The sequence below is a fragment of the Cervus elaphus genome, chromosome X (assembly GCF_910594005.1).
Source record: "Cervus elaphus chromosome X, mCerEla1.1, whole genome shotgun sequence".
In the NCBI taxonomy this organism is placed as follows: Eukaryota; Metazoa; Chordata; class Mammalia; order Artiodactyla; family Cervidae; genus Cervus; species Cervus elaphus.
Window position 1 is genome coordinate 176,467,192 of NC_057848.1, and position 27,726 is coordinate 176,494,917.

Genomic DNA, 27,726 nt, shown 5'->3' on the forward strand with positions numbered 1-27,726 from the left:
CCTTGGTTATTTGCAAGTCATCCTCTTTTATCCTGGTTGGCAGGCAAGCTTTTCTGGCAGTCTGTTCTTATTATCATGAGATTAATTTGAAGAGAATCTACAGTGGATATTGACATTTGTCATTCAGACTAGGTGAGGAATCACAGGACATACGAGGTATTTCAAGGACAGGGATATTTGTATTCTTTTATGTCCTCAGTTTCCAGGTGGGACAGACAGGCCAAGACACATAGCCCTGAGTCCTGTGGTATTCACATTGAAGAGGTCTGTTAAGCTTCTTTTCTAAAAGCATAGATGGTCTTGTCCAGTTTAAGAAGATAAATATGTGGCTTCTCTGCCAGGAATCAGTTGTAAGGGCATTCCTCAAAGGAGGAAATAAGTATAGTTGATGTGTACTTTTTGTTGTTGTTATTGTTACAGGTGTTCCCGTATAACAATAATAATAATGATTCATAATTTTGTATACTCCATTAATAGTATAAAAATGTCTTATTCTCTGTATTATTCAATATATCTCTTTTACATTATTTATTTTATTCAACTTAGTTTATACGTCTTACTCTGCTCCTCGTGTGCTATCCTCACCACTTCCCTCCACCCATCGGTCACCACTAGTTTGTTCTCTGCATCTATGCTGACGCTGCTGCTAAGTCGCTTCAGTCCTGTCCGACTCTTTGCGACCCCACAGACAGCAGCCTACAAGGCTCCCCCGTCCCTGGGATTCTCCAGGCAAGAACACTGGAGTGGGTTGCCATTGCCTTCTCCAGGGCATGAAAGTGAAAAGTGAAAGGGAAGTCGCTCAGTCGACGCTGCCGCTAAGTCGCTTCAGTCCTGTCCGACTCTGTGCGACCCCACAGCCTACAAGGCTCTCCCGTCCCTGGGATTCTCCAGGCAAGAACACTGGAGTGGGTTGCCATTGCCTTCTCCAGGGCATGAAAGTGAAAAGTGAAAGGGAAGTCGCTCAGTCGTGTCTGACTCTTCAAGACCCCATGGGCTGCAGCCTACCAGGCTCTGCCGTCCATGGGATTTTCCAGGCAAGAGTACTGGAGTGGGTCGCCATTGCTTTCTCCCTGTATCTATGAGTTTCCCCTATTTTGTTACATACAATAGTTTGTTTTGTTTTTTAAGATTCCACAGTAAGTGATATAACTGGAGAAGGAAACGTCAACCCACTCCAGTATTCTCGCCTGGAGAATCCCGTGGACAGAGGAGCCTGGTGGTCTACAGTCCATGGGGTTGCAAAGAGTAGGATAGGACTGAGCGACCAACACGTTAAGTGATATAATACAGTGTTTGTCCTTGTTCATCTAACTTATTTTACTTAGCCTCATGTCTGGAAGTCTGTCCATGTTGCTACAGACTTCACCGTTTCATGGTTGTGTGGTATTCCATGGCTTCAGTCCATGTGGTCTCAAGAGTTGGGACATGTTTAGTGACTAAACCATCATTACCATCACCTTGGCTTCTTTATATTGATATATTTTTAGATGTACTGAAATATTTTGAATAAGAGCAAATTCTCATCTTCTTCCCTACTCAAAGATCCCTCCCAGATTCCTCTCTACAATTTGATTTGGCCTTGAGGGTATATCCTAGTGTCCCTGCAGTGTATGAGATTTCTGCCTTATATACAGCTCCTGAAACTACATGTAAGTTCAAAACGATATCCTTTGGCTTCTCGGTCTCCCTTCCTCCTGTCCCTCTCAGCTGCCTCCACACCCTAGACTTGGGAACCCACTCCTCAGTTTTCTAGCACGATAGATTCATTGGCATTCTTTAGATTTTTTAAAAAATTGAACCTGTGTGTGTTTCTCACGGGTTTCATTTAGCACATTTGTTTGAATAAACATCTATATATTTTTTGTAGACTCTGTCCCCATAGTATCTTCAGGATATATCCCAGTTTTGTCCATTCAGATGTTCGTGGACACATGTTCATACACAAATCTCTGTATGGATCTGAGCCCTCTTATCTCCTAGGTAGACGTTTACGGGTGGAACTGCTGGATCTCGCTGCCTTCTGATTTTTGAGTCCTGCCAACAGTAGTTGAGAATTTCCATTGCTCCATCCTTGCCAGGACATTATAATTAGTGTGTGACACTACCCAGTTACAGTTGTAATTTCCATTTCCTGAATGCATGAAGAGGTGGGATTGCCATTTGTCTGTTTTCTTTGGTGTCTGTCCAAGTCCTTTGTTCATTACTGAGTGAATTATTTATTTTTTTTATGAAGTTTGTAGACTTTTAATATATTCTGCATACCAGTTCCTTTTCGGATAAAAATAAAGTGAGTTGCTCAATAGTGTCCAACTCTTTCTGACTACATGGTATGTAGCCTTCCAGGCTCCTCTGCCCATGGAATTTTCCAGGCAGGAATACTTTAGTGGGTTGCCATTTCTTTCTCCAGGAGATTGTACTGACCCAGGGATTGAACCCAGGTCTCCTCCATTGGGCCAGAAGATCGTTTACTCTCTGAGCCACCAGGAAAGACCCTCTTTACAGACAGAGGTGTGCCGATATTTTCCCCCTGTCTGAGGCTTCTCTTGTGCTTTGTTAAGGATGTCCCTCAAAGATGCAGATATTTAGATCACAGCCTAGTTACTGACATGCTGTTCCCACTGAAGGATCCTGCTTGGTGTATATTCTAATCAGTAACCATCTAATCTTTGCTCACAGAGTATGCACCTGTATTTTATCAGTAGAGTATTTCTTGCTTTTCGTCTTACATATAGGTCTCTGAGACTCTCCGCGTTAGTTGTAAAACATGGAGCAATGAATGGCTTGAAGCTTGTTTTTTGGGGGGGCGGACATATGGATTTCTAATTTGTCCTGTAACTTTTCTTTATAAGATTATTATTTTCCACTGAATATCCTTTTTAACTTTATCCCAAATCCATTTGTCTGTATATTCCTGTTACTTCCCCATGAACAAATGTGTTTCTGTTTTGGCTTTTCTTCTCCCGTTTTAGATTTCTGTTTGGGACAGTATTAAAGGCAATTAGAACATGAAGGTCATATAAGTAGCCTTCAACAGTTGCTTGTCAGAGGCGTAAAGTGTTCACAATTCAAAAGCTTGTGAAAATAGAATTCCTTATCAACTTATAGATCATTAGAGAATTTTATATTTCTGCTGATTTTCGTAAAGCATATCTGGAATAGCAAGATGTTAGATTTGCTACATTTTGGAGCCAAAACAAATACTCATTGAGTAAATGCTGGCTGCAAAGTTCTCAACATGAGCAGTACTCAGTTGAAACATAAGGCTTTAAATGACTGAAGTACTGTTTTGTGTGTGTGTGTGTGTCCTTATTCTCGTTTAGTTATAATTACCTGAAGATCTCTTGTGACTTAAAGAAGATGCAATGAACAGCATGGTGACTATTATTAATAGTATTGTACATATACTTGTCAGCTGCTAAGAGCATAGCTTTTAGGTGTATGCATCACACACACACACACACAGACACACAGATACACACACAGACACACACATGGTAAGGAGGTGATGAGACAGATGTGTTTATTCATGTGTATCTTATTTAGAGCTTCCCTGGTGGCTCAGATGGTAAATCATCTGCCTGCAGTGCAGGAGACTTGGATTCAATCCCTGGATCAAGAAGATCCCTAGAAAAGGGAATGGCAACCCATTGCAGTATTCTTGCCTGGAGAACTCCATGCACAGAGGAGCCTGGTTGCAAGTAGCATTTACTCTTTGAGTAAGCCTTTCTGCTCTGTAAGTCCCTGCAAATTTTAAGAGTTTGTTGACCCACACTGATTAAACTCAGTCCGTTTGCCATAAATCCCTCTTCTGCAGGATTTGATATATTGTCAGCTGGACAAACTTCCTTGAAAATAATTATTAAGATAAAATTTTTTTAATGGTTCGAATGTCCTGTCCTGCCTGGTTCCTCATGTTGCTTTCATTATTCAAACTGCAACTGCTTCACTTAGAATTTTAAAAAGTTTACTGGTGTTGTGTCTCTATGGGCACACTTCTTTTAACCTCCAGTTAGGTTCTTTTTCAAACACACACTGGGTCTTTGCTGCTGGCTCAGCTTTTCTCTACTTGAGGTTTGAGAGCGTCTCAGTTCCGTGGCTCACTTGTCGCTTGCAGACTCTAGAGCGCAGGCTCAGTAGTTGTGGTTTGTGGGTTTAGTTGCCCCTAGGCACGTGGGATCTTCCTGGATCAGGGGTTCAGTGTGTGTCCCCTGCATTGGCAGGTGGGTTCTGCACCACTGGAAACCTAGGGAAATCTCTCTGCTCAGTTTTCTTTTCTTTTTTAGTTCTAATTTTCATTTTAAAGGCTGGCTTCCCAGGGGTCAGCCCTAAGTGAGCATAGCTTCATTGTTTCTGAGGCTATTAGTAGCTATCCTCCACTCTTCCCCAGTAGCATATTGGACACCTTCCCAAACTGGAGGGGGTGTTGTCTCAGCTTGCAATGTCATATAGTTTAGCCTTTTTGTACAGTTTTTGGAGTTCTCATGACAAGAATAATGGAGTGGTTTCCCTCTCCTTCCTCCAGTGGATCACGTTCTGTCAAGACTCTCCACTATGCTCGTGTATGGGTGGCCCTGCATGAAATGGCTCACCACTTCACTGAGTTATGCCAGCCCCCTCACCGCCAAGACAGTGATCCAAGAAGGGGAGAATAGGTTATTCTTCATCCACTACTGGTCTGTTCTCTTAGAACAATTCAAGTGATCAGGCTCCAATGTCTTGCTCTTGGAGTCCTTCATATGCGTGTAACAGACATTCAAAGTGTACGCAGTTCACAGTGAGCCCTGGGTGAGCAGGGCTCTGTTCTGTCTTTCCTGTCACTCCTGCAGCATTTCAGGGGCACGCAGCCTTCCCCATCCCCAGGAGTCTACCCAAGGTCTCCAGAGTGTTCTAGGACTTCCTCGTCTCTCCCATCTCCCTTAGCCACTTTTCTGGTCCCTCGTCTTGTCCAGTGGCATGACCATTGTGGGTATCCACAGTGCCCCTTTTTCCCCATCAGTAGGCACCAATGGATGACTATTATTTTCAAACACCCCTCGTGAGGGACATTTCTGCAGAGTGGCAGATGACTCCGTACCTACACCAGCAGAAAGGCCACTACTTTCAGGGCTGGGGCTGGGCAATAGCAGCCGTGAGTCAGACACCAGAGGCCTGGTGCTCTGTCACGAGCATGAGTGCTCTTTCTTGAGTCAGTTCTGTTCAGTTTTGTTGTATGTGTCTATGTGTTCACTTGAGAAATCGTGTCTGACTCTTTGCCACCTCATGGACTCTATAGCCCACCAGACTCTTCTGTTCATGGGATTCTTCAGGAAAGATGACTGGACTGGGTTTCCAATTCCTCTTCCAGGACATCTTCTTGACCCAGGGATCAAAGCTGCATCTCTTGCCTCTCCTGCTTTGTAGGTGTTTTTTTTTTTTTTTTTTTAAACCAGTGCACCGCTGGAAGCCCATGTAAGACAGCATTCTGCAAAATCCTTACCACGCCCTGCAAACCCACAGCAGATGAACGCTGCTTTACCCCATAATTGAATGAATTTTAGCTGCCACTTAGGACAGCTCCATTCTATTTGAAGTTGTCTGACTAACCAATCCCATCTCTCTTGTGACATCTGGTGGGCACTTTATACGACCCTATAAAACTACCACCTGTGGTTTATTCCCTCTTTTCGACAAGACCCTTGCAGGATTCATACCCTGCATCCTAAACAGAGTTCTCCTGCTTTTTTGTCACCAGATTTTCTGAACAGTTGAATTTACATGTTTAGTGTATTTGCAAATATAGCGTGTTTGTTCACTACACATACGTGCATTAATCAATTTATTGATCAGTTTAGGAATCCAGTAACATCAGCAAGGGCAGAGGAGGTTCATAGTGAAAGCCATGTGTCCAGGATCATGACTTCCTGGGAGAGAAGAAATGATGATTTCAAGGAAAATATCTTTAATCTTCATTCGGCTGATGGTAACACAGTAGTGCTGTGATGCTACACATATTCTTTTTCGTTCAATTCTGTAAAGAGAAAAAAAAGTGTAAAATGTAGTTGAGCTGGTTAGGATGAACATGATGTTGGTCAGAGAATGAAACAGAAAATAGATGCAATTGCGGTTGAAAGCAGTGGAGAGGTTTCCCTGCAAGACCCATTTTGCAGAAGTCCCCTGTGTGTGTGTGTCCATAGTGGGTTGCATAGAACTACCACCCAATGAAAGTATTTGTGAGCAGTCGTGGATCAGCTGGTATGTTGCGAGTTGCTGAGTTGCATCTCCAGAGCTCCCTGGTGTAGTAGATGACTGTGTAACCTGTTCCTCCTACTTGTCCTATGAATCTTATTTTTCATCATGAAGGTGTTGTGGCTGTAAGATCATTCATTCGCATTGGTATTCACCAGGGATCATCGTATTTCACAGCTCAGGGCTTCACACATTCTCCTCTTTGGTCCACAAAGCAACTCACTGTGAAAATTAGACCAGTGTGATTGTTTAGATATTTAAATCCTAACACATATGGAATCCCGAGCAATGACCACATGGCCATGTGAGGAGCTTTGCTTTCCTATTTCTTTTTAAAATTAATTTTTGTTGAAATGTAGTTGATGTTCAATGTTGTGTTAGTGTCAAGTGTATAGCAACATGAAGGTTTGCGTATATGTTGTTGTTTAGATGCCAAGTCCTGTCCCAACTTTTGTGTTCCTATGAACTTTAGCCTGCCAGACTCCTGTGTCCATGGGATTTCCCAGGCAAGAATACTGGAGTGGGTTGTCATTTCCACCTCCTAGGGATCTTCCCAACCCAGGGATCAAACCCTGATTTCCTGCATTGGCAGGTGGGTTCGTTACCTCTTAGCCACCAGGAAGACCTCAGTTAGACATGCATGTATATGCAAGCCAGGAGTGTGTATCTCTTAATCCCAAACTCCTGGTATAGCCCACTCCCCATGTTCTCTTTAGGAACCATCAAGTATTTTTGGACTGTGAGCCTGTTTCTATTTTCTAAATAGTCCATTTGTGCCATATTTTTTCATTTCACATGGAAGTGATATCAAACTTGTCTTTCTCTTTCTTACTTCCCTTAGCATGATCATCTCTAGATCTGCCCATGTTACTGCAAATGGCATTATTTCATTCTTTTACATAGTTCAGTCACATAGTCCATTGTGTATATATGCTATGCTTAAAGCAGTATGCCCCAGAAAAAGCCTTATGTTACAAAGACAACTCAGTGTTATATATGTTTTTATTCTACTCACCCAGAAGAGTCTGTCAGATATTATTGAGGACAGTCGTCTGTGAAAGAGAATGAAAAAGTGGAGAAATAATCATTGACATGCCTCTATTTCAAAGGATTACTTTGTGACAGCCTTTGTAAAAGATTACTATGTGAATAGGAAATTTGGATCGAGTATCCTCATGCTGTGGTTTCATTTTGGATCCCTGTTGTCCTCTTGGCTTTACCTGTTTCAGTGAGATCTTCTATAGTTTCAGTTGGAATCCCCCTTTCTTTGTTCAGTTCCTCATACTGCTGAATTTCTTCTTGAGTGACACCATCTCCTTTGGCTGGGTTTAATAACAAAGAGGGCAGAAGAGGTGTGCGTTAGAATCCTTGGGAGCTTATAGAGTCTCACCCAGCTCCTATGTGTAGTGTCCAGTCAGTCTCATCCACACCATTGCCCTCTTCCATTCCTTAAAGCCTGCTCACCAGAACATTGTCTACAGAGGTGCCTGAGTGTTCACATCCGGTCTTCAGATGTTCAGGGGATAGAGTCCACATAGTTAACATTTTATCGCATTCCAATGCTTACCACTACTGAGTGAATGATAGACCATTCACCCGTGAGCCTAAGCATCCCCAAGTCAGATGCAAGCTGGAATGGTACATCGGAGAAAGTCATGGTGGGTCCTGAGACCCAGATATCCTCCCAAGTCTAACTTCCTGTCCCCATTGTCTGCATCCTAGAATTCCGTCTCTGGGGTTTTCCTGGACCTTAATCTATTCAGATGTGTAGAGACCCTCACTGACTCAATCGACATGAGTTTGAGTAAACTCTGGAAGATAGAGGAGGGCAGAGGAGCTTTGCGTCCTGAAGTCCATGGAGCCACAGTCAGTCAGAAAGGATGTATAACTGAACAACAATGTTGCAATGAACGGGGAAGTCATTTTTTGGAGTTTTCATCAAGCACACTGATCTCATTGCACATGTGACTCAGAGGAACACTCAGATTCTGTCATCCTTAGAGACCAGACAGAAGCCCCACCCACCCGCAATGAGGATATAATATCAGAATGGGTAAAGGGTTGTTTTAAATGCACCTTGTGGCTGGCTGGTTGTCAGAAAGATGTACGTGACTGAACATGCTGCTTCTGAAGGATTCTAGATGACCCGGGGATGATTTACAGAGGGTTGGGTTCAGGTTTCAGGGATTTAATTTAATGATTGTGGCAGAAAAGGAAAGCATTTGTATTCAAGAGGAATCAGTCATGGCCAGGACCTACGAGTGTCTGAACTCAAAGTTCCATCCTTGGTTCACTTTGGTGTCCAAACCCGGCAATTCCAATATGTGATATTTATCAAGAGACCCACAGAGCATCCTGCAATATGTCATTGTAACCTCTGGGTAAGTGCATCTAATTTTTTAAAAGTCATCCGATAGAATCTCCAGTGGATGTATTTCTTCAGTTTTCTAGTAGACAATGTTTCCACAGCCCTGGATAGTGGCACATGTAGTCTGAATTCTCCCATATGATCTCAAGTCTACTCTAGTGTGCTTAATAAAATATAAGTTGACCACGTACTTCTCCTTAAATGAGATAACGATAATATGAACACGTTCATTTGCTCAGAATAAGCTTCAGTAACGTACCGAGAAGTTGAGTCACTTTTGTAGTCTTCACACCATCAAAGTTTTCACCGTAGATTGCTAATGCGCTGTCTGATATAGGAAGCAGTTTGAAAAAATTTGCACCCATATCTGTGACCGGAAGAAAGAAATTCAGATCTCAATGCAATTTCTCTTCATTTGTACATGTCCCGTTCTTCACAAGCTATCATCAGTCTTCATTCCGATGGTGGTCTCTATTTCCATGGCATTTCTAGTGGCCTGTGGTTAGAACCTGTTGAAACAGCTGGTGAACTTGGAAAGCTTTCTACACAGAGCCCTGATCTTAAGACGGAAAAGACTTCCAGTCTGCTAGCCTGAACAGTCTGTGAGCAACAGCAGCGTTGGTGATTGCAACTAGAGTAGGTGTTGGACCTCAGTCATCTCATATGAGCTCACAAGAGCTAACTGTCAAGGTTTCAGGAGTTTTTAGACCAAATTGATAAGTACAGTCATGATTACAAAGATATTCTTTAAATTTGAGGAAATCATGTGAAAGTAAGGCTTAATAGATACACCAAGGTTACCTTCTGGAACAGAGGTCATCAGAGAGTTAGAAATGAAGGTGTTGCCATATGTTAGAGATATATACTCTGAAATGTTTCCTAATCATGTCTTGTGTCCAATGTCCACAGATGAAATAAAACAAACAAACAAACAAAAGAAAATGCCTCTGACCAAGATTAGAATGTTCCATTGTATATATTTTGCATGAAATCAAATAGGTACTTTTCATGGATTTGCATTACAGTATTGCTATTGAGATCTTTCTAAATTTGAAACTATAGAGACTGAGGTCTGAGCCAGTGTCCCTTTTGATTTCAAGTTAAGTAAAATTAGTGTGAAATTTTTCCTGTCATTTTAACTGTGCTCGTGCTTATGTATGAGATTTAAATGAATCAGGTTCTACTTCTTCAACATACTAGAAAAGAACTTTTCATGTTTAAAGGTTTTTTTTGTTAAAGAAAATTTGCTCTAGAGAGGTAAATAAGGGTCTTCTCAGTTGGCTCGGCAATAAAGAATCCGCTTGGCATTGCTGGAGATGCCGGAGAGTTGGGCTCTGTCCCTGGGTCAGGAGGATCCCCTGGAGTAGGAAATGACAACCCATTCTAGTTGTCTTTCCTGCAGCATCCCGTGGACAGAGGAGTCTGGTGGGCTCGAGTCCATGGGGTCACAAAGGGCCGGACAGAGCGGAGCGTCTAACATTCTTGGGAAGAGGCACACATCAGCAGAGCTGACATACTCACATCCTACGTGATAAACTTCCCCTTTCCTCTCTGCAGCTGAATGGAGTAGTAAGCATGCATCTTGAAACCTGAAAAGCAAACAGACAAGATGTTCCTTTGTCGTCATCTGTTTCCCAGAGCTCGCGGACACCCATCCGTTGACAGAGTTCACACACGCATCTTCACAGGCTTGACTCACACTGTCCACTGCACTTTGGAGACGGGACCCCATGTCATAAGTCAGCTGTCTCACTGTTTTCAGTTTAGGGAGATTGTGCTTACTTGACGTAAAATTTAATGCCTATCGATGAACAGGTGTCATTACATTCAAGCCGACGGATGTATGCCCTCAGGGGGCCTCCTTCCTCAATCTTCTCCTTGTTATCTGCGGCCGTGAGAACGCTGTGCCAGTCTCCTGTAATCTAAGAAGGAAGGTCTCCATAAACATCCCTCAGTCTTTTCACTGGATTCTCACCAATTGTCAACCCAATCATTGCCTCTGCCTTTACCTCAGAAGAGAGGAAAATTCAATCTTATTTAACAATGTAGGATTCTACCCCCTGCCTTGCAGAATAACATGAAATGAGATACTCATTCATATTCGAGGACAAAGCATAGAGTTTTGGTTTCTTAAAATAGCTGAAACAGCAACCTTAAGACCTTGACAGTTCATCAATCCCTAATGGTTAGCATGGTTATATTCCCCCCCCCACCCCCCACCCCCACACACACAGAGAAATAAGTTGAGGGAGAAACAAATGCAGAGAGCAGAAAGACAGAGGGTTGTATTACGTTCATGTAGATACGTGGACTGTGGCATAGATATATACAGTCTGCTCATACATATAAACAAGGCTATTTTTCTCTCTCTCGCACACATACACAGCCAAGGCCTTCTACCAGATGAGCTGAATTTGGGTACCTGCGTGGGGTCTAGCTCAGCTGGTGCTTCCTGGGCTGCACAGACCAGACCAAGGAGAAGGATCAGGAAGACAACCATCATCTTGTGAGTCTTGTGGTCCTTCTTCTAGAGAAGCTCAGGGCGTCCTATCTGTTGGAAAGGCTGTGAATTGGTCCCCCTTCTTATAGGATGGGTCTCTTGGCGGAGTACATAATGATCAAACAGTGGTTAGTCCCAAGACCTTGGTTACACAGACGTCATCTTCTGACATCCTGGTTGGCAGGGGAGGTTTTGTTTGCAATCCTTGGATTTTATAGAGAGATTAATTTCAAGGAAAGTCTAGGTAGACCTGGACATTTGCCTTCAGGTGAAATGAGAAATCAGAGGACATATGAGGTATTTCCAGGACACAGATACTTACAATCTTTTATATTGTCAGATTCCAGAATGGGAACAATAGTCCAAGACTCAAAGCCTAGGTCCCATGTTATTTATTTAGCACTGAATGGCCAGCTGAAGCTTATATTCTAAAATGAAAGATGGTATTGTCTGGATTAAAAGATTCATGCGTGGGTTTTGTACCAGGAATTTGTTGTCACGGCACCCCTCGGACGGGTTTCTACTTTTATTTCTTTTGAAATGGAAGTATAATCGATGTTCAATATTATAGAAGTTAGCGATGTACAATATAGTGACTTGTAATTTTTATATACTCCATTGATAGGTGTCAAATACAGGCTTTATTCCCTTCTGCTGTACCATACATCTTTACCCCAGTTATTTTATATATAGTAGTTTGTACCTCTTACTCCCTCCTCTTAGCCAACCCCTACCCCCCCATCACACTAATAACCAGTCGTTTGTTTTCTGTATCTGTGGATTTGCTGCTTTCTTTGTTATATTGACTAGTGTGTTTTATATTTTAGATTTTCCATATAAGTGATATCATAGAGCATTTGTCTTTGTTCACCTTGATTCGCTTCACCTAATCCTGCCATCCATGTTGCTGCCAAGGGCAACATTTCCACTTTTTCATGATTTGCGTAGTTCCTTCAAGTCCTGCCAAGAGTAGATGAGAACTTCCTCTGCTTCATCCTTGCCCGTAGTCTGTCATCCGCCTTCTTATTTACAGAGACTGTAAATTTCATTCCTGAATGAATGAAGAAATAGGGTTGCCACTTGTCTATTTTCTTTGGTGTCTCTCCAATTCATTTGTTCATTATTGAGTGAATAATTTCTTAATTTTTTTATGAAGTTGGAAGGCTTTTTATATATTCTGAATATGAGTCCCTTTTCAGACTAAAGGAATGTAAATCGCTCAATGGTGTCTGACTTTTTGCAACTCCATGGGCTGTAGCCCTCCAGGCTCATCTGCCCATGGAATTTTCTGGGCAGGAATACTTGGGCGGATTCCCATCCTTTTCCAGGGCATCTTAGAGATACAGGGGTTGAAGCCAGGTCTCTAAGCCCTGCACTGTAGGCAGATTGCTGTCTGTCTGAACCACCGGGGAAGCCCCTCTTTTCAGATAGAGATATGCCAATATTTCCCCCCGCCCCCCACCCCACCTCCATCACTGGCTTCTCTTGTGCTTCCTTCAGGTTGTCCCTCAGAGATATAAATATTTGGATAGTGGCCTGGTTACTTTTCCCACTCAAGGATCCTTCTGGGTGTATATTCTAATGAGTAATTCCTGATCTTTGGTCACAGAGTGTCTGCCTGTGTTTTACTGCCAGAGTCTTTCTTGCATTCAGCCCTACATATAGGTCTGCAAGTCTCACTGTGTTAGTTGTAAAGCATGGAGCAGTGAATGGACTGAAGTTCTTCTTTTTGTTGGCATATGGGTTTCTAATTTCACAGAATCTTTTCTCTACAAATTATTGTTTTCCACTAAATTTCGTGTGTAACTATATCGAGCATCCATTTGTCTCTGTATTCTTGTCACTGCCCCACAAACACATCTGTTGTTTTGGCTTTTCCTCCCTCCCCCTTTAAGATTGGTGTTTGAGGCAGTCTTATTCATGACTGGATTGTGAGGGTCATATGACTAACATTCAACCGTTTTTGTCCAAATGTAAGGTACTCACAGTCCAAAAGCTCCTGAAAGCAGAATTTCTCATCCATTTATATATCATCAGAGTATTGTATCTTCCTGCTGACTTTTCCTAAAGCGTATCTGATAGTCCAAGTCAGTTTTTCTACATTATGGAGCCAAATCAAATACGAGTGGAGTACATGCTGGCTGCAGAGTTCTCAACATAAACAGATATTCCGTTTGGAACACAGCCTTCAATTGACAGAAGTATTGTGTGTGTGTGTGTGTCTTCTTGTTTAGTTATCATTACCTGAAGACCTCTTGTGATTTAGAGAAAGATGTAATGAGCAGCATGGTGACTATTATTAATAGTATTGCACATATACTTGTGCGCTTCTTGAGTGTGGCTTTTAGGTGCTTGTGAGCCATACACTCACACACAGACACAGACAAGGTGAGGACGTGAGGAGACAGATGTGTTTATTCATGTGTATCTTATTTAGGGCTTCCGTGGTGGCTCATATGGTAAAGAATCTGCCTGCAGTGCAGGAGATCTGGGTTTGATCCCTGCATTGTGAGGATCCCTTCGAGAAAGACATGGCAGCAGTCTCCATGCTTTTTTTGTGGGGAATTCTATGGAGAGAGGAGCCTGATTGCAAGAGACATTTACTCTTTTTTTTGAAAATGGATTCATTTATTTCAATTGGAGGCTAATGACTTTACAGTATTGTTGAGGTTGTTGCCATACATTGACTTGAATCAGCCACGGGTGTCCATGTGTTCCCCATCCTGAAGCCCTTTCCCACCTCCCTCCCCATCCCATCACCCAGGGTCATCCCAGTGCACCAGCCCTGAGCAGCCTTTCTCATGCATCGAAGCTGGACTGGTGATCTGTTTCACAAATGATCATGTGCATGTTTCAATGCAATTCACTCAAATCATCCCACCCTCGCCTTCTCCCACAGAGTCCAACAATCTGTTCTTTACATTTGTGTTTCTTTTGCTCTCTCACATATAGGATCGTCGTTACCATGATTCTAAATTCCATATATTTGTGTTAGTATACTATATTGGTGTTTTTCTTTCTGACTTACTTCACTCTGTATAATAGTCTCCAGTTTCATCCAGCTCATTACGTCTGATTCGAATGCACTCTTTGGAATAGCTGAGTAATATTCCAGTGTGTGTATGTGCCACAGCTTTTTCTACATTTTTCTGCCAATGGACATCTTTTAGTTTTTTTTTAAGTTTTATTTATTTATTTAGTTTTTATTTTACAATATTGTATTGGTTGTCATGCATTGACATGAAATCAGCCATGGATGTACATGTGTTCCTCATCCTGAACCCCCCTCCCACATCCATCCCCATCCCATCCCTGTGGGTCATCTCACTGCACCAGCCCAAACCAACCTGTATCATGCAAGCATTTGTCTGCCCATGGACATCTAAGTTGCTTCCATTTCTGGCTGTTGTAAACAGTGCTGCAATGATCATTGAGGTCCATGTGTCTTTTTCAGCTCTGGTTTCCTCGGTGTGTATGTCCAGCAGTGGGATTCCTGGGTGGTATGGCAGTTCTATTTCCAGGTTTTTAAGGAATCTCCATCCACAGTGTTCTCCATAGTGGCTGTACTAATTTGCATTCCCACCAACAGTGTCAGGGTTCCCTTTTCTCGACACCCTCTCCAGAATTTATTGTTTGCAGACTTTTTGATTGCCACCATTCTGACCGGCGTGAGATGGTTCCTCATTGTGGTTTTGATTTGCACTTCTCTGATAATGAGTGAGGTTGAGCATCTTTTCATGTTTGTTAAACATCTTTATGTCTTTTTCGGAGAAATGTCTGTTTAGTTTTTTGGCCCACTTTTCTGATTGGGTCACTTATTTTTCTGGAATTGAGCTGTGGGAGCTGCATGTATATTTTTGAGATTAACTCTCTGTCAGTTGCTTCATTTGCTATCATTTTCTGCCATTCTGAAAGCTGTCTTTTCATGTTGGGTAGAGTTCCCTTCATTGTACCAAAGCTTTTAAGTTTGATTAGGTCCTGTTTGTTTATTTATGCTTTTATTTCCATTCATCAGGGAACTGGGTCATAGAGGATCCTGCTGTGATTTATGTCAGAGAGCGTTTTGGGTATGTTTTCCTCGAGGAGTCTTATAGTTTCTGATCTTACATTTAGACCTTTAATCCATTTTGAGTTTATTTTTGTGTATGGTGTTAGAAAGGGTTCGAGTTTCATTCTTTTACAAGTAGTTGACCAGATTCCCAGCACCACTTGTTAAAGAGATTCTTATTTCTCCATTGTATATTCTTGCCTGCTTTGTCAAAAGTATTGTGTCCATCAGTGCATGGGTTTACCTGTGGGCTTTCCATTTTTGTTCCATTGTTCTATGTTTCTGTCTTTGTGCCAGTACCATACTGTTTTGATGACTGTAGCCTTGTAGTACAGTGTGAAGTCAGGCAGGTTGATTTCTCTAGTTCCATTCTTCTTTCTCAAGATTGCTTTGGCTATTCGAGGTTTTTTGTATTTCCATACAAATTGTGAAATTATTTGCTCTAGTTCTCTGAAAAATACCATTGGTAGCTTAATAGGGATTGCATTGAATCTATAGATTGGCTTCGGTAGTACACTCATTTTCAGTATATTGATTCTTCTGATCCATGAACATGGTATATGTCTCCATCTATTTGTGTCCTCTTTGATTTCTTTCATTGGTGTTTTATAGTTTTCTCTTTGTAGGTCTTTTGCTTGTGTAGGTATATTTATTCCTAAGTGTTTTATTCTTTTCATTGCAAGGGTGAATGGAATTTTTTCCTTCAGTTCTCTTTCTCTTTTCTCCTTGCTAGTGTATAGGAATGCAAGGAATTTCTGAGTGTTATTTTGTATCTCCAACTTTACTATTTTCATTGATTAGCTCTAGTAATTTTCTGGTGGAGTGTTTGGGTTTTCTCTGTAGAGGATCATGTCATCTGTAAACAGTAAGAATTTCACTTCTCCTTTTCCAGTCTGGATTCCTTTTATTTCTTTTTCTTCTCTGATTGCTGTGGCTAAAACTTCCAAAACTGTGTCGAATCGTGGTGGTGAGAGTGGGCACCCTTATCTTGTTCCTGACTTTAGGGGAAATGCTTTCATTTTTTCGCCACTGAAGATAATGTTTGTTGTGGGTTTATCATATATGGCTTTTATTATGTTGAGATATGTTCTTTCTATGCCTCCTTTCAGGAGTATTTTTTTTTTTTCAGGAGTGTTTTTATCTTCAATGGATGTTGAATTTTTTCAAATGCTTTCTCTTTGCATACTGAGATAATCATATGATTTTTATCTTTCAGTTTGTTAATGTGGTCTATCACACTGATTGATTTGCAAATATTAAAGAATCCTTGGCCTGTAGTTTCCTTTTTTTGTGTCTCCTTTGTCTGGTTTTTGTATTTGGGTGATGGTGGTCTCATAGAATGAGTTTGAAAGATTCCCGTCCTCTGCAATTTTCTGGAAAAGTTTGAGTAGGATAGCTTTTAGCTTTTGTTTACATTTTTGGTAGAATTCAGCTATGAAGCCGTCTGGTCCTGGGCTTTTGTTTGCTGGAAGATTTCTGATTACAGTTTTTATTTCTGTGCTTGTGAGGGGTCTGTTAAGATTTTCTATCTTTTCCTGGTTCAGTTTTGGAAAGTTATACTTTTCTGAGAATATGGCCATTATTTGCAAGTTGTCCATTTTTTTTTGGCATATAGTTGGTGATAGTAGTCTCTTATGATCCTGTGTATCTCTGTGTTGTCTGTTGTGATTTCTCTGTTTTCATACTAATTCTGTTGATTTGATTCTTCTCCCTCTTTTCTTGATGAGTCTGGCCAATGCTTTGTCTATTTTATTTATCTTCTCAAAGAGCCATCTTTTACCTTTGTTGATTTTTGCTGTGGTCTCCATACACATTTACTCTTTCAGTAAACTTTTGTCCTGACTCCCTGCAAAATTTAAGAGTTTGTCAATCCACACGGAATAACCTCAGTCCGCTTGGCATAGATCCCTTTTCCCCAGGATTTGGTATGTTGTGAGATGGATGACTTTCCTTGAAAATAACTATTAAGATAAAACTTTTTATTGGTTCATATAACTCTCCTGCCCGGTTTCTAATGTTCCCTGAATTATTTAAGATGCAAGGGTTTCACTTAGAATTTTAAAAACTTTATTCGTGTTTGTCCTGTGTCTCAGTGCTTATCACCTCGGGGTAGGTTTTTTATTTATTTTTTGTTTTGTTTTATTTTGTTTTATTTTTTTTGTTTTTGCAGACACACACTAGGTCTTTGTTGCTGGCTCAGCTTTCTTCTCCTTGAGGTTTGAAACCTTCTGAGTGTGGTGGCTAATTTGTTGTCGCTTGCCGAGTCTAGAGCACAGGCTCAGGACTTGTGGCCCATGAGTTTAGTTGCCCCTCGGCACGTGGGATCTTCCTGGATCAGGGGTTCAGTGTGTGTCCCCTGCATTGGCAGGTGGATTCTGAAAACCTGTGCCCCTAGAGACGTCTCTCCGTTGAGCTTTCTTTCTTTTTTTGAATTCTAATTTTCATTTTAAAGGCTGGCTTCCCAGGAGTCAGCCCTAAGTGAGCACAGCTTCATTGTTTCTGAGAGTATTATTAGGTATCCTCCACTCTTCCCCAGTAGCATACTGGACATCTTCCAACACCTGCAGGGGGCGGGTCTCAACTTGCAGTGTCCCATCTCTTTGCATTTTTATACAGTTCATGGAGTTATCATGGAAAGACTACTGGAGTGGTTTGCCACTCCCTCCTCCAGTGGATTAAGTTCTGTCAGACTCTCTACTCTATTTGTCTGTCTTCAGTGGCTCTTCAGGAAATGGCTGATAGCTTCATTGTTACCCAAGCCCATTCACCTCAGAAGCCAGTGATCCACGAAGTGGGCATAGCTTAGTTTCATCCACTTCTTTTCCATTCTCTTAGAACAGTTCAAGTGATGAGGCTCACATGTCTTGCCCTTAGAGACCTTTGTATGCATGTAACAGACATTCAAAGTGCGTATAGCTTATAGTGAGCCCTGGGTGAGCAGGGCTTTGTTCAGTCTTTCCTGTCACTCCTGTAGCATTTCAGGTCCACACAGCCTTCCACATCCCCAGGAGTCTACCCACGGTCTCCAGAGTGTTCTAGGATGGCCCCATCTTTCCCGTCTCCCTTAGGCACTTTCCTGGTCTCTTGTCTGGTCCAGGGGCTTGGCCGTGGTGGGTACACACAATGCTCCTTTTTTCCCATCAGTAGGCACCAATGAATGAGTATTATGTTAAAACACCCCTTGTGAGAGACTTTTCTGCAGAACTGCAGATGACCCAACATCTGCATCAGCTGGAAGACCACAGCTTTCTGGGTTGGAACAGGACAGTAGCAGCCCTCGTTGGACACAACAGACCCCATGCATTGTAACCACCATCAGCTCTGTTTGTTGAGTAAGTACTGTTCAGTTTTGTTGTATGTGTCTGCGTGCTCACTTGAGAAATCGTGTCTAACTCTTTGCCACCTCATGGACTGTATAGCCCACTGGGCTTCTCTGTCCTTGAGACTCTCTAAGGCAAGATGACTGGAGGGGGTTCAGATTCCTTCTCCAGTGCATCGTTTTGATCCAGGGATCGACCAGCATCTCCTGCATCTCCTGCCTTTGCAGGTTCATGTTTTACCAGTGCACCCCCTGGAAGCCCATGCAAGCCTGCATTCTGAAAAGTCATGACCACCCCCTACAACCCCCATGGCAGATGAATGCTGCTTCACCACATCGTTGAGTGGATTTCAGCTGCTGCTTCTGACAGCTCAGATTCTATTTGAAGTTTTCTGAGCAACCAATCCCATGTCTCACGTGACATCTGGAGGATCCTTATAAACGCTGTAGAACTACCATCTGTGGTTTATTCTGTCTTCTCTCCTTGACGCTTTCAAGATTGAAACCAAGCTTCCTTGGCAGGGTTATCTCCTGCTTCATTGTCACTGGTTTATCTGCATATTTGAGTTTACGTGTTTAGTGCATTTGCAAATGTAGCATGTTTGCACACTAGACATCTGAGCATTAATCAGTTTATTGATCAGTTTAGGAATCCAGAAACATGAGCAAGGGCAGAGGAGATTCATAGTTGGAGAGCCATGTGTCCAGGCGCATGACTTCCTGGGAGAGGAGAAATGAGGATTTCCAGGAAAATGACTTTTATCATCATATGTCTGATTGTGGCACATTAGTGCTATGATGCTACAAGTATTCATTCTTCATTCACTTCTATAAAAGGAAAAAAAAGGGTAAAATGTAGTTGAGCTGATTAGGATTAACATGGTATTGTCAGAGAATGAAACAGAAAATAGAAACACTCCTGTTGAAAGCAGTGGAGAAATTTCCCTTCATGACCCATTTTGCAGAAGCCCCGCTGTGTGTATGCCCAGAGCAGGTTGCATAGAACTGCCACCCGATGAAACTATTTGTGAGGAGTTGTGGATCAGCTGGTATGTTGAGAGTTGCTGAGTTTGATCTCCACAGCTCGCTGGTGTAGAAGATTACTGTGTAACCTGTTCTTCCTACTTCTCCTATAAATGTTATTTTCTGTCATGATGGTTTTATGGCTGTATGGTCATTCATCTGCATTGAAATTCACCATGGATCAGCGTATTTCACAGCTCAGGGCTTCACACAGTCTCCTCTTTGGTCCTCAAAGCATCTCACTCTGGAGTCTAGACTAGTGTGATTGTTTAGATATTTAAATCCTAACACTTGTGGAATCCCGAGCAATTACCATGTGGCATGATAAAGAGTTTTGTGTTCCTATTCCTTTTTAAAACTAATTTTTATTGAAATGTAGTGGATGTTCAATGTTGTGTTACTTTCAAGTGTAGAGTGACATGATGGTTTATGCATTTTTTGTTGTTGTTTATATGCCAATCCTGTCCCACAGTTTTCTGCTTCTGTGGACTTTAGCCTGCCAGACTCCTCTGTCCATGACATCCCAGGCCAGATTCCTGGAGTGGGTTGCATGACATCCCAGGCGAGATTCCTGGAGTGGGTTGCCATTTCCCACTCCCGGGGATCTTTCCAACCCAGGGATCAAGCCCAGTTTTCCTGCATTGGCAGGTGGGTTCGTTACTTCTGAGAGCCCATGAAGCCCTCAGTTAGACATGCACGTATATACAAGCCAGGAGTATGTATCTCTTAATCCAGAACACCTCGTGTATCCCTCTCCCCATGTTTTCTCTAGAGAGCATCAAGAGTTTTTGGACTGTGCGCCTGTTTCTATTTTGTAAATGGTTCATATATGCCATATTTTTTTGTTCCTCATGGAATTGATATCAAACTTGCCTTTATCTTTCTTAACTTCCCTTAACATGATCATCTCTAGATCTGCCAATGTTACTGCAAATGGCATTATTTCATTCTTTTACATAGTTGAGTAATATAGTCCCTTGTGTATATATGCCATGATTAAAGTGGTATGCCCCAGAAAAATGTCTTACCTTAGAAAGAAAATTCAGTGTTCTATATGTGATTATTCTACTCACCCAGAAGAGACTGTCAGATATTATTGAGGACAGTCATCTGTGAAAGAGAATGAAAAAGTGGAGAAATAATCATTGACATGCCTCTATTTCAAAGGATTACTTTGTGACAGCCTTTGTAAAAGATTACTATGTGAATAGGAAATTTGGATCGAGTATCCTCATGCTGTGGTTTCATTTCGGATCCCTGTTGTCCTCTTGGCTTTACCTGTTTCAGTGAGATCTTCAGAATTTTCAGTTGGAATCCCCCTTTCTTTGTTCAGTTCCTCATACTGCTGAATTTCTTCTTGAGTGACACCATCTCCTTTGGCTGGGTTTAATAACAAAGAGGGCAGAAGAGGTGTGCGTTAGAATCCTTGGGAGCTTATAGAGTCTCCCCAGCTCCCATGTGTAGTGTCCAGTCAGTCTCATCCACACCATTGCCCTCTTCCATTCCTTAAAGCCTGCTCACCAGAACATTGTCTACAGAGGTGCCTGAGTGTTCACATCCGGTCTTCAGATGTTCAGGGGATAGAGTCCACATAGTTAACATTTTATCGCATTCCAATGCTTACCACTACTGAGTGAATGATAGACCATTCACCTGTGAGCCTAAGCATCCCCAAGTCAGATGCAAGCTGGAATGGTACATCGGAGAAAGTCATGGTGGGTCCTGAGACCCAGATATCCTCCCAAGTCTAACTTCCTGTCCCCATTGTCTGCATCCTAGAATTCCGTCTCTGGGGTTTTCCTGGACCTTAATCTATTCAGATGTGTAGAGACCCTCACTGACTCAATCGACATGAGTTTGAGTAAACTCTGGAAGATAGAGGAGGGCAGAGGAGCTTTGCGTCCTGAAGTCCATGGAGCCACAGTCAGTCAGAAAGGATGTATAACTGAACAACAATGTTGCAATGAACGGGGAAGTCATTTTTTGGAGTTTTCATCAAGCACACTGATCTCATTGCACATGTGACTCGGAGGAACACTCAGATTCTGTCATCCTTAGAGACCAGACAGAAGCCCCACCCACCCCCAATGAGGATATAATATCAGAATGGGTAAAGGGTTGTTTTAAATGCACCTTGTGGCTGGCTGGTTGTCAGAAAGATGTACGTGACTGAACATGCTGCTTCTGAAGGATTCTAGATGACCCGGGGATGATTTACAGAGGGTTGGGTTCAGGTTTCAGGGATTTAATTTAATGATTGTGGCAGAAAAGGAAAGCATTTGTATTCAAGAGGAATCAGTCATGGCCAGGACCTACGAGTGTCTGAACTCAAAGTTCCATCCTTGGTTCACTTTGGTGTCCAAACCCGGCAATTCCAATATGTGATATTTATCAAGAAACCCATGGAGCATCCTTCAATATGTCATTGTAACCTCTGGGTAAGTGCATCTAATTTTTTAAAAGTCATCCGGTAGAATCTCTAGTGGATGTATTTCTTCAGTTTTCTAGTAGACAATGTTTCCGCAGCCCTGGATAGTGGCACATGTAGTCTGAATTCTCCCATATGATCTCAAGGCTACTCTAGTGTGCTTAATAAAATATAAGTTGACCACGTACTTCTCCTTAAATGAGATAACGATAATATGAACATGTTCATTTGCTCAGAATAAGCTTCAGTAACATACCGAGAAGGTGAGTCACTTTTGTAGTCTTCACACCATCAGAGTTTTCACCGTAGATTGCTAATGCGCTGTCTGATATAGGAAGCAGTTCGAAAAAATTTGCACCCATATCTGTGACCGGAAAAAAGAAATTCAGATCTCAATGCAATTTCTCTTCATTTGTACATGTCCCGTTCTTCACAAGCTATCATCAGTCTTCATTCCGATGGTGGTCTCTATTTCCCTGGCATTTCTAGTGGCCTGTGGTTAGAACCTGTTGAAACAGCTGGTGAACTTGGAAAGCTTTCTACACAGAGCCCTGATCTTAAGACAGAAAAGACTTCCAGTCTTCTAGCCTGAAGAGTCTGTGAGCAACAGCAGCGTTGGTGATTGCAACTAGAGTAGGTGTTGGACCTCAGTCATCTCATATGAGCTCACAAGAGCTAACTGTCAAAGTTTCAGGCATTTTTAGACCAAATTGATAAATACAGTCATGATTACAAAGATATTCTTTAAATTTGAGGAAATCATGTGAAAGTAAGGCCTAATAGATAAACCAAGGTTACCTTCTGGAACAGAGGTCATCAGAGAGTTAGAAATGAAGGTGTTGCCAGATGTTAGAGATATATACTCTGAAATGTTTCCTAATCATGTCTTGTGTCCAATGTCCACAGATGAAATATAAAAACATGCCTCTGACCAAGATTAGAATGTTCTATTTTATAATTTTCCCTTGAAATCAAATAGGTGCTTTTCATTTTCACATGACAGTATTGGTATTTGAGATTTCTTTTTAAGTTTGAATCTATAGAGATTGAGGTCTGAGCCAGTGTCCCTTTTGATTTCAAATTAGGTACAACTTAGTGTGAAAATTTTGCTGTCATTTTAACTATTCTCCAACTTATCTGTGAGATTTAAATGAATCAGGGTCTACTTCTTCAACATGGCAGAAAATAGCTTTTCATATTTAAAGGATTTTTTTAGTTAAAGAAAATTTGATATTGAGAGTTAAAAAAGGGACTTCTCAGGTGGCTCGGCAGTAAAGAATCTGGTGGCATTGCTGGAGATGCAGGAGAGTTGGGCTCGATCCCTGGGTCAGGAAGATCACCTGGAGTAGGAAATGACAACCCATTCTAGTTGTCTTGCCTGTAGCATCCTATGGACATAGGAGCCTGGCGGGCTAGAGTCAATGGGGTCGCAACAGTCAGACATAGGTGAACATCTAACATGCTTTGGAAGACGCATACAGCAGCAGCGCTTACATACTCACATCCTACGTGATAAACATCCCCTTTTTTCTGTGCAACTACATTGATTAATGTGCATTCCCCTTGAAACCTAAAAAACAAACAGACAAGATGTTCCTTTGTCACTATCTGTACCCCAGAGCTTGAGAGCATCCTTCCATTGATAGAGTTCACACACCCAATGTCACACCTTTGACTCACACCGTTCCCTGCACTTTGGAGACCGGACCCCATGTCAGAAGTCAGAAGTCTCATTTTTTTCAGTTTAAGCAGATTGTGCTTACTTGGCATAAAATTTAATGGATAGTGAGGAACAGCGGTCACTACATTCAAACTGACGGACGTATGCCCTCAGGAGGCCTCCTTCCTCAATCTTCTCCTTGTCATCTGCAGCCGTGAGAATGCTGCGCCAGTCTCCTGTAATCTAAGAAGGAAGGTCTCCATAAACATCACTCAGTCTTTTCACTGGATTCTCGCCAATACCCAACTCAATCATTGCCTCTTCATTTACCTCAGAAGAGAAGAAAATTCAATCTTATTAGACAAAGTAGGATTCTACCTCCTGCCTTGCAGAATAACATGACGTGAAACAATCATTCATATTCGAGCAGAACACACAGAGTTTGGGTTTCTTAAAATAGCTAAAAGAGGAACATTAAACACCATGGTAGTTCATTCGTCCTTAAGTATATGGTAATAGCTTTTTTCTTTTTTTTCACATAGAGACAAATATATTATAAAAAAATGCAAAGAGCAGAAATACAGAGGGTTGTATTATGCTGATGCAAATCGGTGGAGCATGGCATATCTATACAATCTGGTCATACATATAAACAAGAGTATCTCTCTCCCTCTCACACACACACACACTCACAGACCAAGACCTTCCCTCAGATCAGCTGGATTTGGGTACCTGTGAGGGTTCTAGCTCGGCTGGAGCTTCCTGGGCAGCACAGACCAGACCCAGGAGGAGAGTCAGGAACACAGTCTTCATCTTGTGACTCTGGTGGTTCTTCTACAGAAGCTGAATGTGTCCCAGGTGTTGGAGAGGTTGTGAATTTGTCCCTCTTCTTATAGGATGGGTCTCTTGGCAGAATACATAATGATCAAACAGTGGTAAATCACAAGATCTTGGTTACATAGATGTTATCTTCTGATATCCTGGTTGACTGGTGAGGTTTTTTGTTTTTTGTTTTTTTTCTAATCTGTGGTTTTTATAGACAAATTCATTTTAAGGGAAGTTTAGTTAGATCTGGACAGTTGCCTTCAGATTAAATGGGAAATCAGAGAACATACGAGGTATTTCAAAGACACTGATACTTTTATTCTTTTATTTCTTCAGATTCCAAAATGGGACAAATAGTCCAAGACTCATAGCCCAAACCCTCATGTTATTTATTTAGCATTTGAAGGTCATTTTAAGTTTATGTCCTAAAACCAAAGACAGTATAAACTGATTTAAAAGATTAATATGTGGCTTCTTTACCAGGAATTGATTGTCAAGACATCCCTCAGAGGAGTCTACATTTTTTGTTTTGAAATTGAGATATAGTTGATGTACCAAATTATATAAGTTAGAGGTGTACCATATAGTGATTCATAATTTTTATATATTCCACTTATAGCTATAAAATATAGGCTTTATTCCCTATGCTGTACCATATATCTTTATACACTGTTTATTTTATACACAGGAGTTTGTACCTCTTATTGCCCTCCTCTTACCTTACCCCTGGGCCCCTTACCACACTTCTAGCCACTAGCTAAATATCTGGATAGAGGCCTGGTTACGTTCCCACTGAAGGCTCCTTCTGGGTGTATATTCTAATCAGTAACCGCCTAATCTTTGGTCACAGAGTATCCACCTGTGTTTTACTGCCAGAGTCTTTCTTACTTTCAGTCGTACATATAGCTATGTGAGTCTCTCTGTGTTAGTTGTAAAACATCAAGTAATGACTGGGATGAAGTTTTTGTGTGGTTTTTTTTTTTTTTTTTGGCATATGGATTTCTAATTTATCCAGCAACTGAACAGTTCAGTTCAGCTCCGTTCAGTTGCTCAGTCTTGTCCAACTCTTTGTGACCGCTTGGACTGCAGCACGCCAGGCCTCCCTGTCCATCACCAACTCCCGGAGTTTACTCAAACTCATGTCCACTGCTTTGGTGATGCCATCCAACCATCTCATCCTCTGTTGTCCCCTCCCCCTCCTGCCTTCAGTCTTTATCAGCATCAGGGTCTTTTCAAATGAGTCAATTCTTCCCATCAGTTGGCCAAAATTTTGGAGTTTCAGCTTCAGCATCAGTCTTTCCAATTACTATTCAGGACTAATCTCCTTTAGGATGGACTGCTGGGATCTCCTTGCAGTCCAAGGGACTCTCACGTGTCTTCTCCAACAAAACAATTCAAAAGCATCCATTCTTTAGCATTCAGCTTTCTTTATAGTCCAACTCTTACATCCATTCATGACTACTGGAAAAACCCTAGCCTTGACTAGATGGAACTTGTTGGCAAAGTAATGTCTCTGCTTCTTAATTAGCTGTCTAGGTTGGTCATAGCTTTTCTTCCAAGGAGCAAGCATGTTTTAATTTCATTGCTGAGTCATCATCTGCAGTGATTTTGGACCCTTCCAAAAATAAAGTCTCTCACTGTTTCCATTGTTTCCCCATCTATTTCCCATGAAGTGAAGGGACCAGATGCCATGATGTTAGTTTTCTGAATGTTAAGTTTTAAGTCAACTTTTTCACTCTCCTCTTTCACTTTCATCAAGACCCTCTTCAGTTCTTCTTTGCTTTCTGCCTTAAGGGTGGTGTCATCTGCATATCTGAGGTTACTGATATTTCTCTTGGCAATCTTGATTCCAGCTTGTGCTTCCTCCAGCCCAGTGTTTCTCATGATGTACTCTGCATATAAGTTAAATAAGCAGGGTGACAATATACAGCCCTGACATACTCCTTTGACAATTTGGATCTAGTTTGTTTTTCCATGTCCAGTTCTAATTGTTGCTTCCTGACCTGCATACAGATTTCTCAAGATGCAGGTCGGGTGGTCTGGTATTCCCATATCTTGAAGAATTTTCCACAGTGTGTTGTGATACACACAGTTAAAGCCTTTGGCATAGTCAGTAAAGCAGAAGTAGGTGTTTTTCTGGAACTCTCTTGCTTTTTTGATGATCCAACAGATATTGGCAATTTGATCATTGGTTCTTCTCCCATTTTTAAATCCAGCTTCAACAAATGGAAGTTCACAGTTCACATACTCTTGAAGCCTGGCTTGGAGAATTTTGAGCATTACTTTGCTAGTGTGTGAGATGAATGCAATCGTATAGTAGTTTGAACTTTCTTTGGCATTGCCTTTCTTTGGGATTAGAATGAAAACTGACATTCTCCAGTCCTGTGGCCACTGCCAAGTTTTCCAAATTTGCTGGCATATTGAGTGCATCACTTTCACAGCATCATCTTTTGGGATTTGAAATAGCTTAACTGGCATACCATCACCTTCACTAGCTTTGTTTGTAATGATGGTTCCTTGGGCCGACTTGAGTTTGCATTCCAGAAAGTCTGTCTGTAGGTGAGTGATCACACCATCATGATTATCTGGGTCGTGAACTTTTTTTTTGCATAGTTCTTTTGTGTATTCTTGCCACCTCTTCTTAATATCTTCTGCTTCTTTTAGGTCCATACCATTTCTGTCCTTTATTGTGTCTATCTTTGCATGAAATGTTCCCTTGTTATCTCTAATTCTCTTTAAGAGATCTCTAGTCTTTCCCATTCTATTGTCTTCTTCTATTTCTTTGGATTGATCACTGAGGAAGGCTTTCTTATCTCTTCTTGCTAGTCTTTGTATATTTGCATTCAAATGAATATATCTTTCCTTTTCTCCTTTGCCTAATCAAACTGATCACATGGACCATAGCCTTGTCTAACTCAATGAAACTACGAGCCATGCCATGTAGGGCTACCCAAGATGATCAGGCATGGTGGAGAGGTCTGACAGTGTGTGGTCCACTGGAGAAGGGAATGGCAAACCCCTTCAGTATTCTTGCCTTGAGAAGCCCTTGAACAGTATGAAAAGGCAAAACTATACGACAATGAAAGATGAACTCCCCATGTTGGTGGGTGCCCAATATGCTACTGGAGAAGAGTGGAGATATAACTCCAGAAAGAATGAAGAGATGGAGCCCAAGCAAAAACAATGCCCGGTTGTGGATATGACTGGTGTTGGAAGTAAAGTCCAATGCTGTAAAGGACAATATTGCATAGGAACCTGGAATGTTAGGTCCATGAATCAAGGCAGATTGGAAGTGGTCAGACAGGAGATGGCAAGAGTGAATATCGACAT

General features: G+C 41.6%; 1 protein-coding gene across 2 annotated transcripts; it reads right to left on the minus strand.

Moving 5' to 3' along the window:
- Positions 1-5,939: 5,939 nt before the first annotated feature.
- On the minus strand, positions 5,940-24,458 carry LOC122690828 (allergen Bos d 2-like). Of its 2 annotated transcripts, none has more exons than XM_043897789.1 (7): positions 24,304-24,458; positions 23,675-23,814; positions 23,414-23,481; positions 8,853-8,960; positions 7,446-7,547; positions 7,241-7,277; positions 5,940-6,007 (listed from the first exon to the last, which is right to left on the minus strand). In XM_043897789.1, exons 1-6 carry the CDS (start codon positions 24,382-24,384, stop codon positions 7,261-7,263), a joined length of 516 nt encoding a protein of 171 aa, XP_043753724.1. In that variant the 5' UTR covers positions 24,385-24,458; the 3' UTR covers positions 5,940-6,007; positions 7,241-7,260. The 2 variants fall into 2 exon arrangements, with proteins under 2 accessions (XP_043753724.1, XP_043753723.1); XM_043897788.1 differs by lacking the exons at positions 5,940-6,007; positions 7,241-7,277; positions 7,446-7,547; positions 8,853-8,960 and adding exons at positions 19,077-19,288; positions 20,557-20,593; positions 20,762-20,863; positions 22,168-22,275.
- Between the last annotated feature and the right edge of the window lie 3,268 nt (positions 24,459-27,726).

Bases quoted from the DNA above. Each gene is read 5' to 3' on its own strand.
- LOC122690828 (XM_043897789.1), bottom strand. From the start codon at position 24,384: ATGAAGACTGTGTTCCTGACTCTCCTCCTGGGTCTGGTCTGTGCTGCC. The intron at 23,815-24,303 runs GTACCCAAATCC...CTTCCTTCTTAG, and splicing joins CCGAGCTAGAACCCTCACAG to ATTACAGGAGACTGGCGCAG. The intron at 7,548-8,852 runs GTACGTTACTGA...TATTAAACCCAG, and splicing joins AAAAGTGACTCAACTTCTCG to CCAAAGGAGATGGTGTCACT.